The following is a 14,357-nucleotide window of genomic DNA, read 5'->3' on the forward strand; positions in this document are numbered from 1 at the left end:
AGTAGCCTTCTGAAGCCATTCGACAGCTGTGGTTGGCGGTGCGGCTATCATATATTTTCTAATTTCTGAGTTTATGCCGGCATTGAGGCCTGTAATGGTCTGTTGCATGTTTAACTTAGCTTTTTCCGCCAAGGAGGTTTTGTCTCTGTAGTAAGTTAAGATGTCTTCTTCTCGCTGGTGTCGTCGATTTACAAACTCGGTGAAGTAATCATCTTCTTCCTGTGGAAAGTACTCGAGTAATTTTTGTTTAATTTTGTTCCAATCCGTTTCCTCTACTAAATTTTCACAAAAATAGTCGAAAGCTTCATGCTGTAAATACTCTGGTATGTAAAAGTGAAGCTCCTGTTCGTCAATCTTTTGTCTCGCCGCTTGCTTCTCAAACAGTCTCATCCACGAAGTCAAACTTAGCTTTCCACGTGGGTTAAACGGTATAAGATTTAGTTTAGGAGAGGTAGAACTACCTGTTTCTGGGATGGATTTGTCTCTAGATTTACTCATGGCTGGTACTAAGGTAATCCTGTCGACTCTTATAAATTGTCGTATTATTTTGCAGTCGTAGTCGTAAGGTCGAGTGTAGGTTGAACAAGACAAAGAAAATTGGAGACCATAAAATAACACCTCCGTTCATTTTCGAGTCCTCACTCGAACTCTCTTTATTTTATTGGTGCTGTTAACCTCATTCTAAAAGAGACGAGATTAACAAAGTAAAATACAGAAAATATATACAAAAATTTTAAATATGTTATATATATGTTACTGTGAAAGACCGAAATTAGAGAATGTCCATATTCTCTAGTGAATGTTGACACATACAAAATATGTTGGTGAAAGACCAAATATTTAGTTATATTATTATACAGTCGAACAATCACCAGTGTATGTCGACAAGCACAGATAAGCTTTGGTGGAGGTCGAAACAACACCCGAGAAGCCGATGTTGACAGAGAGGCGACAGTCTGTCGCCAAATTCTTCACCATTTCCTTCTGCTCAAATTGGTGATACCGTACGAATACAAGTCCCTGATGCCGATCGTGGCCGAAATGTGTTGGCGGTTGTTGTTGGAATAGAAAACTCCAACTTTTATAAATTAGCAAACAAAAATGGTACCCTCAAGCAGCTTTATACCCGTAATGAGTTTGTAATTTGTAAAGAAAAGTTACTTTCCATAGATGAGATTTCTTTTCAAGAAATATCGCTGAGAGAAGCAGTTGCAGCTAATTCGAAAAGTGGAGGACAAGGCTATACAAGCTGTCATTGCAAAAAGAACTGTTCCATGAATAAATGCAGTTGTAAAAGCAAGGGACTTTTATGCAATTCAAAGTGCCATAACAGTTTAAGTTGTTGCAATAAATAAGATTGTATGACGTTAATTACATAATTTATGTGTAAGTTTATTATTGTATTATTTTCTTTAATAATTTAGAATGTACTGTTTGTTTTAGGTTCAACAGTTTATTTACATGTGCTGTTNCAGAAATGAACAAAGAATGTGGACTTACATTTGACATGTGGATTCGATGCGTTGAACATTAATTAAAAGACTAAGCACGCTATAAAACAAGATTTTCCATTAAAAATGGTAATGTTGATACAATAACATAATAATAATAAACTTAGTTTCTGGTAAAACACAACGTACCACCACATATGATACCAATATATCCAATGAGATTGAAGACATCATAAAAACATACTTAATGAAATGTTATAGCAAGCGCGTGATCAGTAACTGGCTTAATAATAAATATGTTAATGCACACAAACAACCAATTGACAACACTGCTTATAAATTTTTTAAAATACCTTACATTATGAATATTTTTGAAAGAATTAAAAGTAAATTAATTAAGTATAATATTATTTTGGTGCCCAGACATCGCAACAGCTTACATAAGAAAATAAATGTACCCAACAGAAAAGCTAACATATGGGACCAAAAAAAGTTTACAAATTTTAATGCGACTGTACCACACCCAAATCTTACATTGGTGAAATTAGTAGGGAATTAATGGTCCGTTTCAATGAACATATCTCTGCCATAGCACACAACAATGATAGCTCAGCTGTAGCTGCCCAATGTAATAATGAAGGCTGTCAGATTGTTAAGGATACTGTCAAAATACTTAAAAAGGAACAAAATACTTATAAAAGAAGATGGTACGAACACTTAGAAATAATAAAAAACAAAGAGAAAATCATGAATAACAACTCTGGTCAAAAATTACATGAATCGTGGTACACATATTTGACCTGAAGAGGCAAGGGGGGAGGTGTGAAAACGGATAGGGGTGAGGATGACGGTTACCCTGGAATGTACTTCGAATCGTCTTGTTACTCTGTTTGTGTTACTGTGAATCTACTTATCATTTTGTTTTAACAATGTATATTTTTACGACTTTACTGTTTTACCAGAACCTCAGTTTATTATTATGTTATTGTATCAACATTACCATTTTTAATGGAAAATCTTGTTTTATCGCGTGCTTAGTCTTTTATTAATGTTCAACGCATCGAATCCACGTGTCAAATGTAAGTCCACATTCTTTGTTCATTTCTGTCAATCACGGTCTTTTTATAAAAATTGTTAACCTCCTATTAATTTTGTAGCAAAAAGCTGATGAGGGACTCCATGTCCGAAATGCATTCTGGAAATAAAATAGTGTTTTTCTAAATCTAATTTGATGTCCTGTGGTAGTGTAATAAGTCTAGCAGTAAAGTAAAGCCAATCTTAGTGCTCACAAGCCATTCAGAAGACTAGACAAGAAGTATATCATTGTATACAATTATTTCTGTCGTAATAACAAAAACATATATAAAAGTGCATTATGATTGTGGCAATTTTAAATGTTTTTATTTTAAAAATTATGATGTCACAGGAATCTAATTAAATTTAAAGTGTGTCATTAATCCAAAAAGGTTGGGAAACACTTAATTAATTCATGAATACCATTTTTATTTATTTTATAAAATACCTCTCTGTCAAGAATAAGAAAACAGATGATTTCATATGAACTCTTATACCAAAATTGCATTGTATAAACATTATGTTATACAAGAATTGCTGCAATTTGTGTACCGTGTTGTATAAGTACCACATTATACAAGGGTTACCTGTAATTGACAAGTACTTTCAATTTTTACACTTAAGCTTTATTGGAACATAAAAAAAAAAAAAAAAAAAAAAAGACTTGTAGGTATTTGGGGAACCGAGTAAAAATAAAATAGAAAATGGCAACACTTTCTACAAACAGTAGTGCTAGATTTGTGTATGCGTTGCTGGTTGGGAAGTTGGAAAATGCAAACGTTGCGAATCGAATTTTGACAAACGCATGCGTTGGGAAGTTTGAAATGAGAAATCGAATCTTTGAAAAAAACCCATTTACCTGTCACTTGTTATTCAGGACATATCTCTAATTGCCACATGCTGACCTTGACCAATTGACCTGAGCCCAAGATATCTCGTTTCATCATCAGAATGTTTTTGAAGGTAGATTGTGCATTGTTATAATTTTATATTAAAACTAACTACTGAAATATAATTTTTTTTTCTTTTTACATTTATTAATACATATATATTATTTGTGCAAAATAAAAAATAATTTAGGAGATATGATAGCCACGATTCAAAATGGGTAAGACTAAAGATTTAAGTGACTTTGAACGAGGGATGATCGTCGGTGCAAGAAGAGCTGGTGCCAGCATCTCTGAAACAACGACTCTTTTAGGATTTTCTTGCCCAACAGTATCTCGGGTGTTTAGAGAGTGGCAGTTGAGAAAAAGAACTTCAAGCGATAAGGACAATTCTTGTCGAAAAAGGTGGTGAACAAGAGAGGTGAAAGGCAATTATCATTCATAGTCTGCAGCAACAGAAGTGCAACAACACAACAAATTACAGCTGAATTCAATGCAGGTGCATCACAAAGCATATCCCAATGCACAACAAGATGGACTTTGCAAAGGATGGGCTTTAGCAGCATGAGACCATCAAGAGTGCCTTTGGTATCACAGAAAAATGAGAAAAGGCACCTGTTTTTGGACAAAATTAGTCAATTGAGGATTGGAAAAATGTAGCCTGGTCCAATGAATCTCATTTCCTGCTCTATCATGCAGTTGGCAGGATCAGAATATGGTGCAAACAGCACTAATTCATGGACCCCTCCTGCCAAATGACAACTCTTCAGGCTGGTGGCAGTGGAATTATGATGTGGGAATGTTTTCCTGGAGTACACTGGGTCCTTGATATTTGTGGACACATCTCTGAATAGCACAGCTTACCTCAACATCATTGCCGATCATGTACTGTACACTCATTTATGGCTGTAATTTTCCCTGATGGAGATAGTCACTTTCAGCAGGACAACGCACCTCACCACCATGCTCAATCACTCTCGAATTGGTTTGAGAAACATCAATCAGAATTTAACCTGCTTCCGTGGCCAGCTCAGTCCCCTGATCTCATTCCTATGGAGCATTTGTGGGACAAAGTCAAAAGATCACTGCAAAGCTTGAAATGCCACCATCCAATTTGACCGAACTTAGTGCTGCCATTACGTCAGCACGGGCCAACATTCCTCAGCAACGGTATCAGCAATTTGTTGAGTCCATGCCAAGAAGAATATCAGCTGTAATCAGAGCTAAAGGTGGACCAACTTGTTATTAGAGGGTGTCTCTAATTTTTTGGCCACTCAGTGTATTTTATCACATTATAAGTTCTTTATTCCTTATCTTGGTATCTCTGGGATTTTTGATAGTGTGTTCACTACAGACTGTTTTTAACGTTTTTAGAATTTTGCTACAAGATATCTCAAGCTTAGAACAAAATTTAATATTAATTCAGTTTTCATTTTCAATATTTAGAAGTTTGGAAGAAGCCATATGATCTATTTTTATTGAGATAATATTTCAAAATTTTGAAAACTACTTAGCACATAAAGTGATTAAATTGTATTATGTTATGCTGCAATTATGTTTATTTTTTGATCTTATCTTGTATACTATAAAAACAGTGATCAGCATTTGAAACAGACTATTCTTAATAGTTATTGTCTGTTGCATTTTTATTTGCTTCAATGGTTTTTATTGCTTTTCCTGATTTTTATAAATCAAATAACAGTAAGTTATCTTGTCATCTCAAAGATATTCTGACACACTTATGTAAAGGCTTATTTATCATTGAAAGTCAATTCTTTTGATTGAGTCATCTTGCATTTTTACTGAATATCTCCTATAACTCTTAAAATCATATTTATTATTTATGATGTGATACAAAGATATGACATGTGGTTTTCAAGTGGAACATAACAATAATTTATTGAATTAGAACGGGGAGAATGTCAAATTAATTTAACCATATGAACATTATATTCATCTATGATATAATATGATAGTCATTGATGATAATTTTGGATCAAATTATTTCTCTATAGAAAATAAAATCAGAAATATTAATATGACTTATTTTGCTTATTGATTACAATAGTTTTCATATATAATTGTATGTAAATTTTAATAAGAATTTATAATTAATTTTTTATAAAAAACTAAATAAAGTAGATCTATTCAAAAAATATTATTTACATGCATTTTTTGTCAAATCTGTAGAATTATTTTGTGTTTTCTTAATAAGCATCACTTTTCTATCTTTAATTAAAGCTGTACATGCAAGAACATTTTCTGGTGAAATAACTAATTTATTGCTGTGTATGTTAAGAATTATTAATTTTCCAAAAGCAGCTTTTGTTGTTTTACACTTTTGTGTGTTCGTAAATGAATTTTATTTACTTAAGGAATACTTCTTTCTAGTGTTTAAAAAATAATGCTGATTCTTCTAGATAAAAGAATATGAAAGACACAATACAGAGGCAAGAAAAATTTGCAAGATAGTTAGTAAATGAAAAAGAAGTACCAAAGAAATGGCATAAGATTCTTTGAAGTAATTTTTTTTTTTTTTTGTGATTAAAGTTTCAATTCCTAACTTAGAGCTTTCAATAACAGCTGGCATTTATTTTTAACAATACATGCTTGAAATAACATGATTTGTATTTATATTGTTGATTTTTATTAATTTTATACATATACAATAACAAATGGATGTACACACTGTTTATTATATATATATAATAAAAAAATCCACTTTCAATTTTTAGTATTTGTTTTGTGCAAATAAGTATTTTTAATTTTTTTAAAGGAATCAGGTTCATCAAATAATATAAAATTATAAAACTAGTATACTATCATAATCAAATGAATTTAGCAGAGCATGTTTGAAATTTAAAATTGAAATGAAATATTCTGCTAAATTCATTTAATAAGAATTGCATACTAGTGTTTTATAATTTTATATTATTTGATGAACCTGAAGATAATCCTTTAAAAAAAATTGANCTGGTATGTAAAAGTGAAGCTCCTGTTCATCAATCTTTTGTCTCGCCACTTGCTTCTCAAACAGTCTCATCCACGAAGTCAAACTTAGCTTTCCACGTGGGTTAAACAGTATAAGGTTTAGTTTAGGAGAGATAGAACTACCTGTTTCTGGGCTGGATTTGTCTCTAGATTTACTCATGGCTGGTACTAAGGTAATCCTGTCGACTCTTATAAATTGTCGTATTATTTTGCAGTCGTAGTCGTAAGGTCGAGTGTAGGTTGAACAAGACAAAGAAAATTGGAGACCATAAAATAACACCTCCGTTCATTTTCGAGTCCTCACTCGAACTCTCTTTATTTTATTGGTGCTGTTAACCTCATTCTAAAAGAGACGAGATTAACAAAGTAAAATACAGAAAATATATACAAAAATTTTAAATATGTTATATATATGTTACTGTGAAAGACCGAAATTAGAGAATGTCCATATTCTCTAGTGAATGTTGACACATACAAAATATGTTGGTGAAAGACCAAATATTTAGTTATATTATTATACAGTCGAACAATCACCAGTGTATGTCGACAAGCACAGATAAGCTTTGGTGGAGGTCGAAACAACACCCGAGAAGCCGATGTTGACAGAGAGGCGACAGTCTGTCGCCAAATTCTTCACCATTTCCTTCTGCTCAAATTGGTGATACCGTACGAATACAAGTCCCTGATGCCGATCGTGGCCGAAATGTGTTGGCGGTTGTTGTTGGAATAGAAAACTCCAACTTTTATAAATTAGCAAACAAAAATGGTACCCTCAAGCAGCTTTATACCCGTAATGAGTTTGTAATTTGTAAAGAAAAGTTACTTTCCATAGATGAGATTTCTTTTCAAGAAATATCGCTGAGAGAAGCAGTTGCAGCTAATTCGAAAAGTGGAGGACAAGGCTATACAAGCTGTCATTGCAAAAAGAACTGTTCCATGAATAAATGCAGTTGTAAAAGCAAGGGACTTTTATGCAATTCAAAGTGCCATAACAGTTTAAGTTGTTGCAATAAATAAGATTGTATGACGTTAATTACATAATTTATGTGTAAGTTTATTATTGTATTATTTTCTTTAATAATTTAGAATGTACTGTTTGTTTTAGGTTCAACAGTTTATTTAAATGTGCTGTTACTTAAGATTTCTCCTATTTTAACATATTAAAAAGTTGCATTTTTTGTCTTAACGCAATAAAAATACTTTTATTCAACATTCACCATCAGTGCATGCTGAATGTTGACATTTGCCAGTGTAAGTGAGAAATAATGATATTTAGCAAATATTTTGTACATATACAAAACGACTGTGTGAATGCTGACATTCGCCAGATATCGGTCATTCACAGTAACATATATATACAAAAGTAAAAAATATATATATATATTTTTTACTTTTGTTACAAGGAAGATGATCTTAACTGAGGAGAAGTTGTGACATTGTTCTCAGGGATTTTGGTGATAATGTTTTTTCAGTATGAACTGTGGTTTGTATAAGCCTCAGTATGAGTCTTCATCAAGCAAAGTTAGAATGTGCACTTCTCAAATGTAGTCAAGAAAATCAAAAGTATAAAGCTTTGAATTTTTTGACTTATTTGACTATTCATAAGTTTTGTTAAATGTTTTGTCAAAGGCCTTGTGGTTTGGCAAGAACAAGTTTTGCTTTGGTTTGCACAAGATTCATGATAGAGATCCCCTTTATGCATCAACCACAAAGGATAACAACTGTTACTCATTGGATATTAGTACAGTAAACACAGCTTAAACAATCATTATAGATCAAGAACAAAACTTTAAGTTAATAATGAAAAAATATATTGAGTAATGTTTCAATCAATTCTGATTTTCTTCAGGTCAGTTATATTACAAGAACATTGACAAATGTACATTTATTCCTCTTATATATATAAAATGGAAGCATACTAGCCTTAATTGAAGAACTTTTATGTTGACTGGTAAACTGGTGGAATGATTGTAGAATCTAAATGCATATTTTGTGACACTTGAATATGCCTGTTCTTCCATATTCTTCTATTGCCAATAATGTTACGCTTGTTTGCAATATGCTTTAGACCAGGGATGTCCAACCTGTGGCCCACTTAATATTTTTATATGGCCCACTGCATCCTAAATATTTTAGGTATATTTTCATTTATTTTGGTAAAGTATGTCGTAAAACTTATTCTCATTTCACTGGTTACACTCAAGCATCAACACACAAAAACCTTTATGATGCAGCCTTTTAATTCAAAATTTATTAACATTTTTGGCTATTTTGAAATGACTTTGTTAGAAACAGAACAATCAAATGATTCTGATTTCGAAACCAATAATTAAAAGGCTGCATTATAAAGGTTTTTATGTGTCAATGCTTGAGTATTAATTAATTGCAGTTAAAAAACTGGTTACACTTTGATGTCATAGTGACATAATTGGTGTTAGAAAACTGTTTTATCTAGAGAACTGTTATGCATGTGAGGTAGTACATATTGTTATAAACAATTCTTTTCAAGCATTAAAAACATCAAAACTGCTGAAAGAAATAGGTTGAGTCATTCCCATTTAACTAACATTCCTAGAATTAAGACTAGTATCATAAAATCAGATATTGACATTGTTATAAAAGGAAGGCAATGTCAAAAATCGCACTGAATTTATTTTTATTCTATGTGAGTGTAATTTTTTTTTCATTGTCAATAATATAGTATTTTTTCTAATTATATATTCTAATATTTTCTAATTAAATTTCATATTCACATTTTGAACTTTTTAAAAGTATATATTTATATAAAGTACCATTGTGGCTGCTGAATATACCTAAATTTCTAATTTGGCCCATTAGGAAAAAAGGTTGGACAACCCTGCTTTAGACCCTTTACCTGCTGTACATTCACATATTGCATTTTCTATATTCCTATCATCTGTAATTACTACATCTTTATAATATGCATTACCCTTAGTTAATTTAGACTTTGTGACTTAAAATATAACAAATTCTCCTTTAATTTTTCTCATTATTAATAAAAATTCAATAAAATATATCTGTACAGCAGATAGTGGCATTCCTTTGATTAGACATCTTAATATTGGCATCAGTTCCCTCTGTAGTCCATACTGGTATTTGTAAATATATTGTGAAAATTTTTTAAAGAATTTTTTTGTAAATATTAAATGTAATTATAATTGTGGCTATTTACTAGTTTTATTAATGGTATTTGTAAACTTGGAGAGAGATCCTTATATTAAGATGAATCAGAAAGTTCCGAGTGCTGGATAGCTGTCAGAAGATAGAGAAATTGAGAGTTGCTTGATTCTTCTCATATGTTAATAATCTGAAAATTATCGTAAGCCAGTTTAAAATTGAAAAGTAAAAAATTTTCTAAATTCACAATATAAAATATAGTACAGTAGTGAAAAAATTTTGATATGTATAGCCTAAACATAGAAAAATGACATGAAGTGTTTCTTGTAATTTTATTTGGTACTCTTAATGGGATGAAAATCCTTGAAATAATTATTTTCTCATGCCAGATTCTTATCAGCTAAAAGTTTAAGAGCATTGTCTATTGGCATGCTCACTGTATTTTTAAATTTTAGAATTGTAAAATTCCAAAATTTAAAATTTGTCCTAAACGAATTTTCAATATTTGAATGTTCTAGAAATAGAGCAAAAAATAAGTTAATGTACGGATAGACCTGGTTGATTTGTAAATCAGCTTGAAAACATTTGTCCAATCATTAAATTTCTTCTGAAAGTGAAAAGGTGGTTTTCATGATATTATTTGATTATTTTCCAGATTGACTCTCTTTTTCATGTTCTTTCAATGTTTTGTTATATAGTGCTGGCCTCATTCCAACTTCTATTATATTCAGAAATAAAATGGTTGAGAATCCTCTCAATGTAAATGGTGGATGATGCAGTCTTATCCACTACTGGTCTCATTTCTGTTTCTTTCTTATGTACTTTATCAAACACAAAGCTGCAAGGATTTGCAGGACTTGAAATTGATGCCTTCTGCAAATGTAGGACTCCAGCTAAAGGTGTGTTAACACAGGACTGTGGAGTATAGCTTACAACACTATATTCTTTGATTTATCAGCCTTAACAAACACTATATTATTATTTTGTAGCCAGTGTTTGGAAGCATGCACGTCTTTCCAGAAAGACGTGATCATCCTTGAAACTGTAGTATTGTGAACACAAAATGCTGTTTACCAATGATAAAATTCTTTATGCATTTGGTCTTGCTTGGATATGCATGTTTCCAAAATAATGATATAGTGGCTGCTAGGGCTGATAAATCAAAGGATATAGTGTTGATGAAACGAGCCATATACAGGACAGCCATGTCGGAGCACATACTGGATACAGAATGCATTACTGCACCACAGGATTTTGCCCATAAGCTACATTCTAGAGCCCTGTATTTTGTTAACACATCTTTACCTTGACAATGGTGACTAAACAGTCATCACTGTCAAGTCTTTAGCTTTACAAAAAGTCTCCAGTGTGCAGTAGGTAGCTCTTACTCATATTTGTGAGATTGCTATTTGCATCTCAACAAAGGAACTTTTCTTTTTAAATCAATGCAATTTTTACATAAGACAGTTGTAAATTATATGGGTTTATGCATTTTGTCCATTTATTTCCTTAATATCACTAACCCAGGATTATTTATATTTTAAGTAGTAAAGATCATACAATTTGCAGTCTTTTTTAAAATCCTTTTTAATTCAGTCAGGGACTGATAACAACTTGAAGATAAAAAACTAAAAAATCTTTATTTAAAAAGAGATTGACAATATACCATTAAAAACAATATACTTGCATAATAAAATTGTATGTAGACACTGACCTGTTATAGGATTTGGTGCTTCTAAACATTGAAAACAGTGCTAATCTATCAGAGGACTCTAGCATCAAATTTAACAGCATTTATAAGTATGACTTTTAGACCAATTGTCATTGTTGAAGACATTTAGCTTTGATTTAATAAAAGTTCACTTGCTGAGATGTGAACCACTAATCTGCAAATATGAGTAAGACACACTGCACTGACCCACACAGTCTTTAATGAAAAGTTCCACAAAAATTACTCATAAATTGCTCAGAATTTTTTAACTTTGATTTTCTTGAAAACATTTGAGAAGTGCACATTTTCCCTTTGCATGATAAAGGTTCATATTGGGACTTTCCACACAAGCAGTATTATCAAAATCTCCAAGAACTGCATCATAACTTTTTCTTGAAAGTCCAGTGGCCTATTGCACTCTTGAGAACAATTAATCTCATAAAATATTTTAAAATGCTAAATTACAAACAATTGGAACATTTTAAAAATTCTTTGTAAAATCTTTATTCTCTGATTCTTTTATCATCTTTACAATTTTTTTAATGTATTTTTGCTTCTAGTTAGATAAAAATCTAAAAACTAGATTTACTTATCTGGAAGATTTTTAAAATCTTTATTTAATAATAAGCTTTTCATATATTCCAGGCTCTTCTGCGTGTTTCAAAAATTTATTTGATCTTATTCTGTAACTTTCCTTTATTCCATTCTATTCTTATCTATCTTAAATTCTTTTTAGCTTAACATTATTATTATTATTTTTTTTATTATTATTATTCTTTCAACTTGTAGATCTTTCTTATGGTTTTTTTTTAATTCTAACTTCATTTTTGCTTCTATATAAAAGCTCCTCTCTTCTTCAATTTCTTTTGTTAGATTAATTTAATCACCTCTTGTATTTTTTAGTGATTACTGTATAAATTCAGGTGTAAATTAGAATAATGGAAGCTTGTCTTTGTACCAGTCATGGGTGATACACCCACAATTGGTACAAAGACAAGCTTCCATTATTCTAATGCATATACTAGTGCACTATAGAAATTTTTCTACTTTGTATCTTTTGCTAATTTTTGTGGAATTTTATGAAAGGATTTGTTATGCCAAATATTTTATCAGTGAGTTATTTCTGTGAGTAACTGTATTTAATTAAATTTAAATTATGAGTAAAATATTCTAATTCTAAAGTTTTCCACTGAACAGAGTTCATGCTTTTTCATATTTGTGTACTTTATGAAATGCATTGTGAGTGTGAAAATAGTATGTAGTTCTCTTTGGTCTAGAGCAGGGGTTACGTAAGTGTGTGCTGCAGCACCCCAGGGCATCATAAAGAGTAAACGGGAGCCATGAGGGCTTTAAAGCTAATGGAAATTTCTATCTAGACTAGATCATTCCTGTAGCTTATAGAACTTCTAGAAGACTTATATAGCATACTATCAGACATTGTTGAAGTTTTGCAAAAGTTCTAAGTAGGTGGCGTGGCTAGTATAAACATGGCACCACTTTGGCAAACCAGTTCAATTTCTAAATAACAATCGAAGAGTAAACATCTGAGATGAAAAGTAAATGGTTTTAAGATGCCCGCTACCAGAGGAGCACCTGCTTTGTTTCAGGTGTCACTTTGTATTTTCATATAGTCATAGGAAAATGGAAAGATTTTTATTAAATAAGCAAGTCAACAGTTCAAGTGAGAGTGATCAAGCATCAACAAGTGGTGGGGTAGCAAAGAAATGGAAATATTGTAAATATGATTATAACTATTTGAATTTTGGCTTTACTTCAGTAGAAGTAAACAATGAAGAGAGACTGCAGTGTGTGCTCTGTTTAAAAGTTCTAGGGTACGAGTGTATGCTCCCAAGTAAGCTAAAGCGACATATCGAGACCAATTACTCTAACATGGTTGAAAAATCTTGCGAATTCTAGTAGGAAGTTGCAAGATTTACAAAAGGAAAAAAAATTGTTTACTAAACAAGCCTCAGTACCAAGCAATGCACTGCTAGCATCTTTTAAGATCACATACAGAGTTGCAAAGTGCAAAAAACCTCACACCATCACAGAAGAGCTTATTATACCAGATAATCAAACATCATTACTATACTCAATATGTTGATGGTTATATCGTTAGTAATGATTTTTGATTATATATATATATATATGCCTTGCTGGGGTTTGTGATGGCCGGTTGAGTGCCTTGGGAGTTGTTTGCACATCATGGGTGCTGAATGCATCCCCAGTCAGCATTGTAATAACCGTTGATGGTTATATCGTTAGCTTATATATGTTGGAAGAGGAGATTGGATTGAAGGTCTGGGTAGTGTAATTGGCAATGCATCTTCACAGTATACAGGAGTTGCGGGTTCGAGTCCCGCTTCGGGCCAATTCTTTTCTTCCAGTAATTCTAAAATTATTTAAATTATTTAATTAAATTATAATTATTAAATTTATCAAGAGATGGTACNTTAATGCACAAAATAATATTTTTCAGGTACCTGATTATTTGGAAGTTATTAAAAACCCAATGGACTTTGAAACAATGATGACAAAGATTGATCATTACCATTATGAAACGGTTGGCCATTTTCTAGAAGATATTGATCGCATCTGCGACAATGCTCTGGAATACAATCCCGTTCGTGAACCCACAGGTAGCATCCCGATTATTCTTACATTTTTAAACAATACGAAAGGTTTATTTATGTATGTATTAACAGATTTAAAAATGAGTCAGGATGCAGTCTAAATTTCAAGTGAAATGTAAATATTACTTTAATATAGACAAAACAGTTAAAACAAAACTTGTAATACTTTGAATTTTTTGAGTTTATTAGGTGATATAAGTAAAATTCAATCATAAAATCATAAAAATAACAAAACCAGTCCTGAAATTTACAAAGAATTCTAACTCATTTGAAAATAACTTTAAAATGTTTATGATCCAATACTTATATTTACTCAAAATGGCTAACACAGGTTGGTAACCATTCAGCGGTGTTGTGTCAAACATAAGTTATAGTGTTATTCTGAGTGCCGACATGATTTTACCAAGTTTATTATATATGTTATCAAAATTAGTCTGATTATAACGGACTTCAAAATGTATAATTTTGAACT

General features: G+C 31.5%; 1 protein-coding gene across 1 annotated transcript in view; it reads left to right on the forward strand.

Annotated features, from left to right (window-relative positions):
- The window catches only part of LOC111640554 (ATPase family AAA domain-containing protein 2B-like), a 42,145-nt gene extending 28,144 nt beyond the window's left edge, over positions 1–14,001 (forward strand). The window contains exon 6 of the mRNA XM_023386570.1: positions 13,732–14,001. Within this exon, the coding sequence (XP_023242338.1) occupies positions 13,732–13,986 (255 nt within the window). The 3' untranslated portion in view covers positions 13,987–14,001. The remainder of the gene's footprint in view (positions 1–13,731) is intronic.
- Positions 14,002–14,357: the final 356 nt, after the last annotated feature.

The sequence above is a fragment of the Centruroides sculpturatus genome, unplaced genomic scaffold (genome assembly GCF_000671375.1).
Source record: "Centruroides sculpturatus isolate CEXI.00-Female unplaced genomic scaffold, Cexi_2.0 scaffold1072, whole genome shotgun sequence".
NCBI lineage: Eukaryota > Metazoa > Arthropoda > Arachnida > Scorpiones > Buthidae > Centruroides > Centruroides sculpturatus.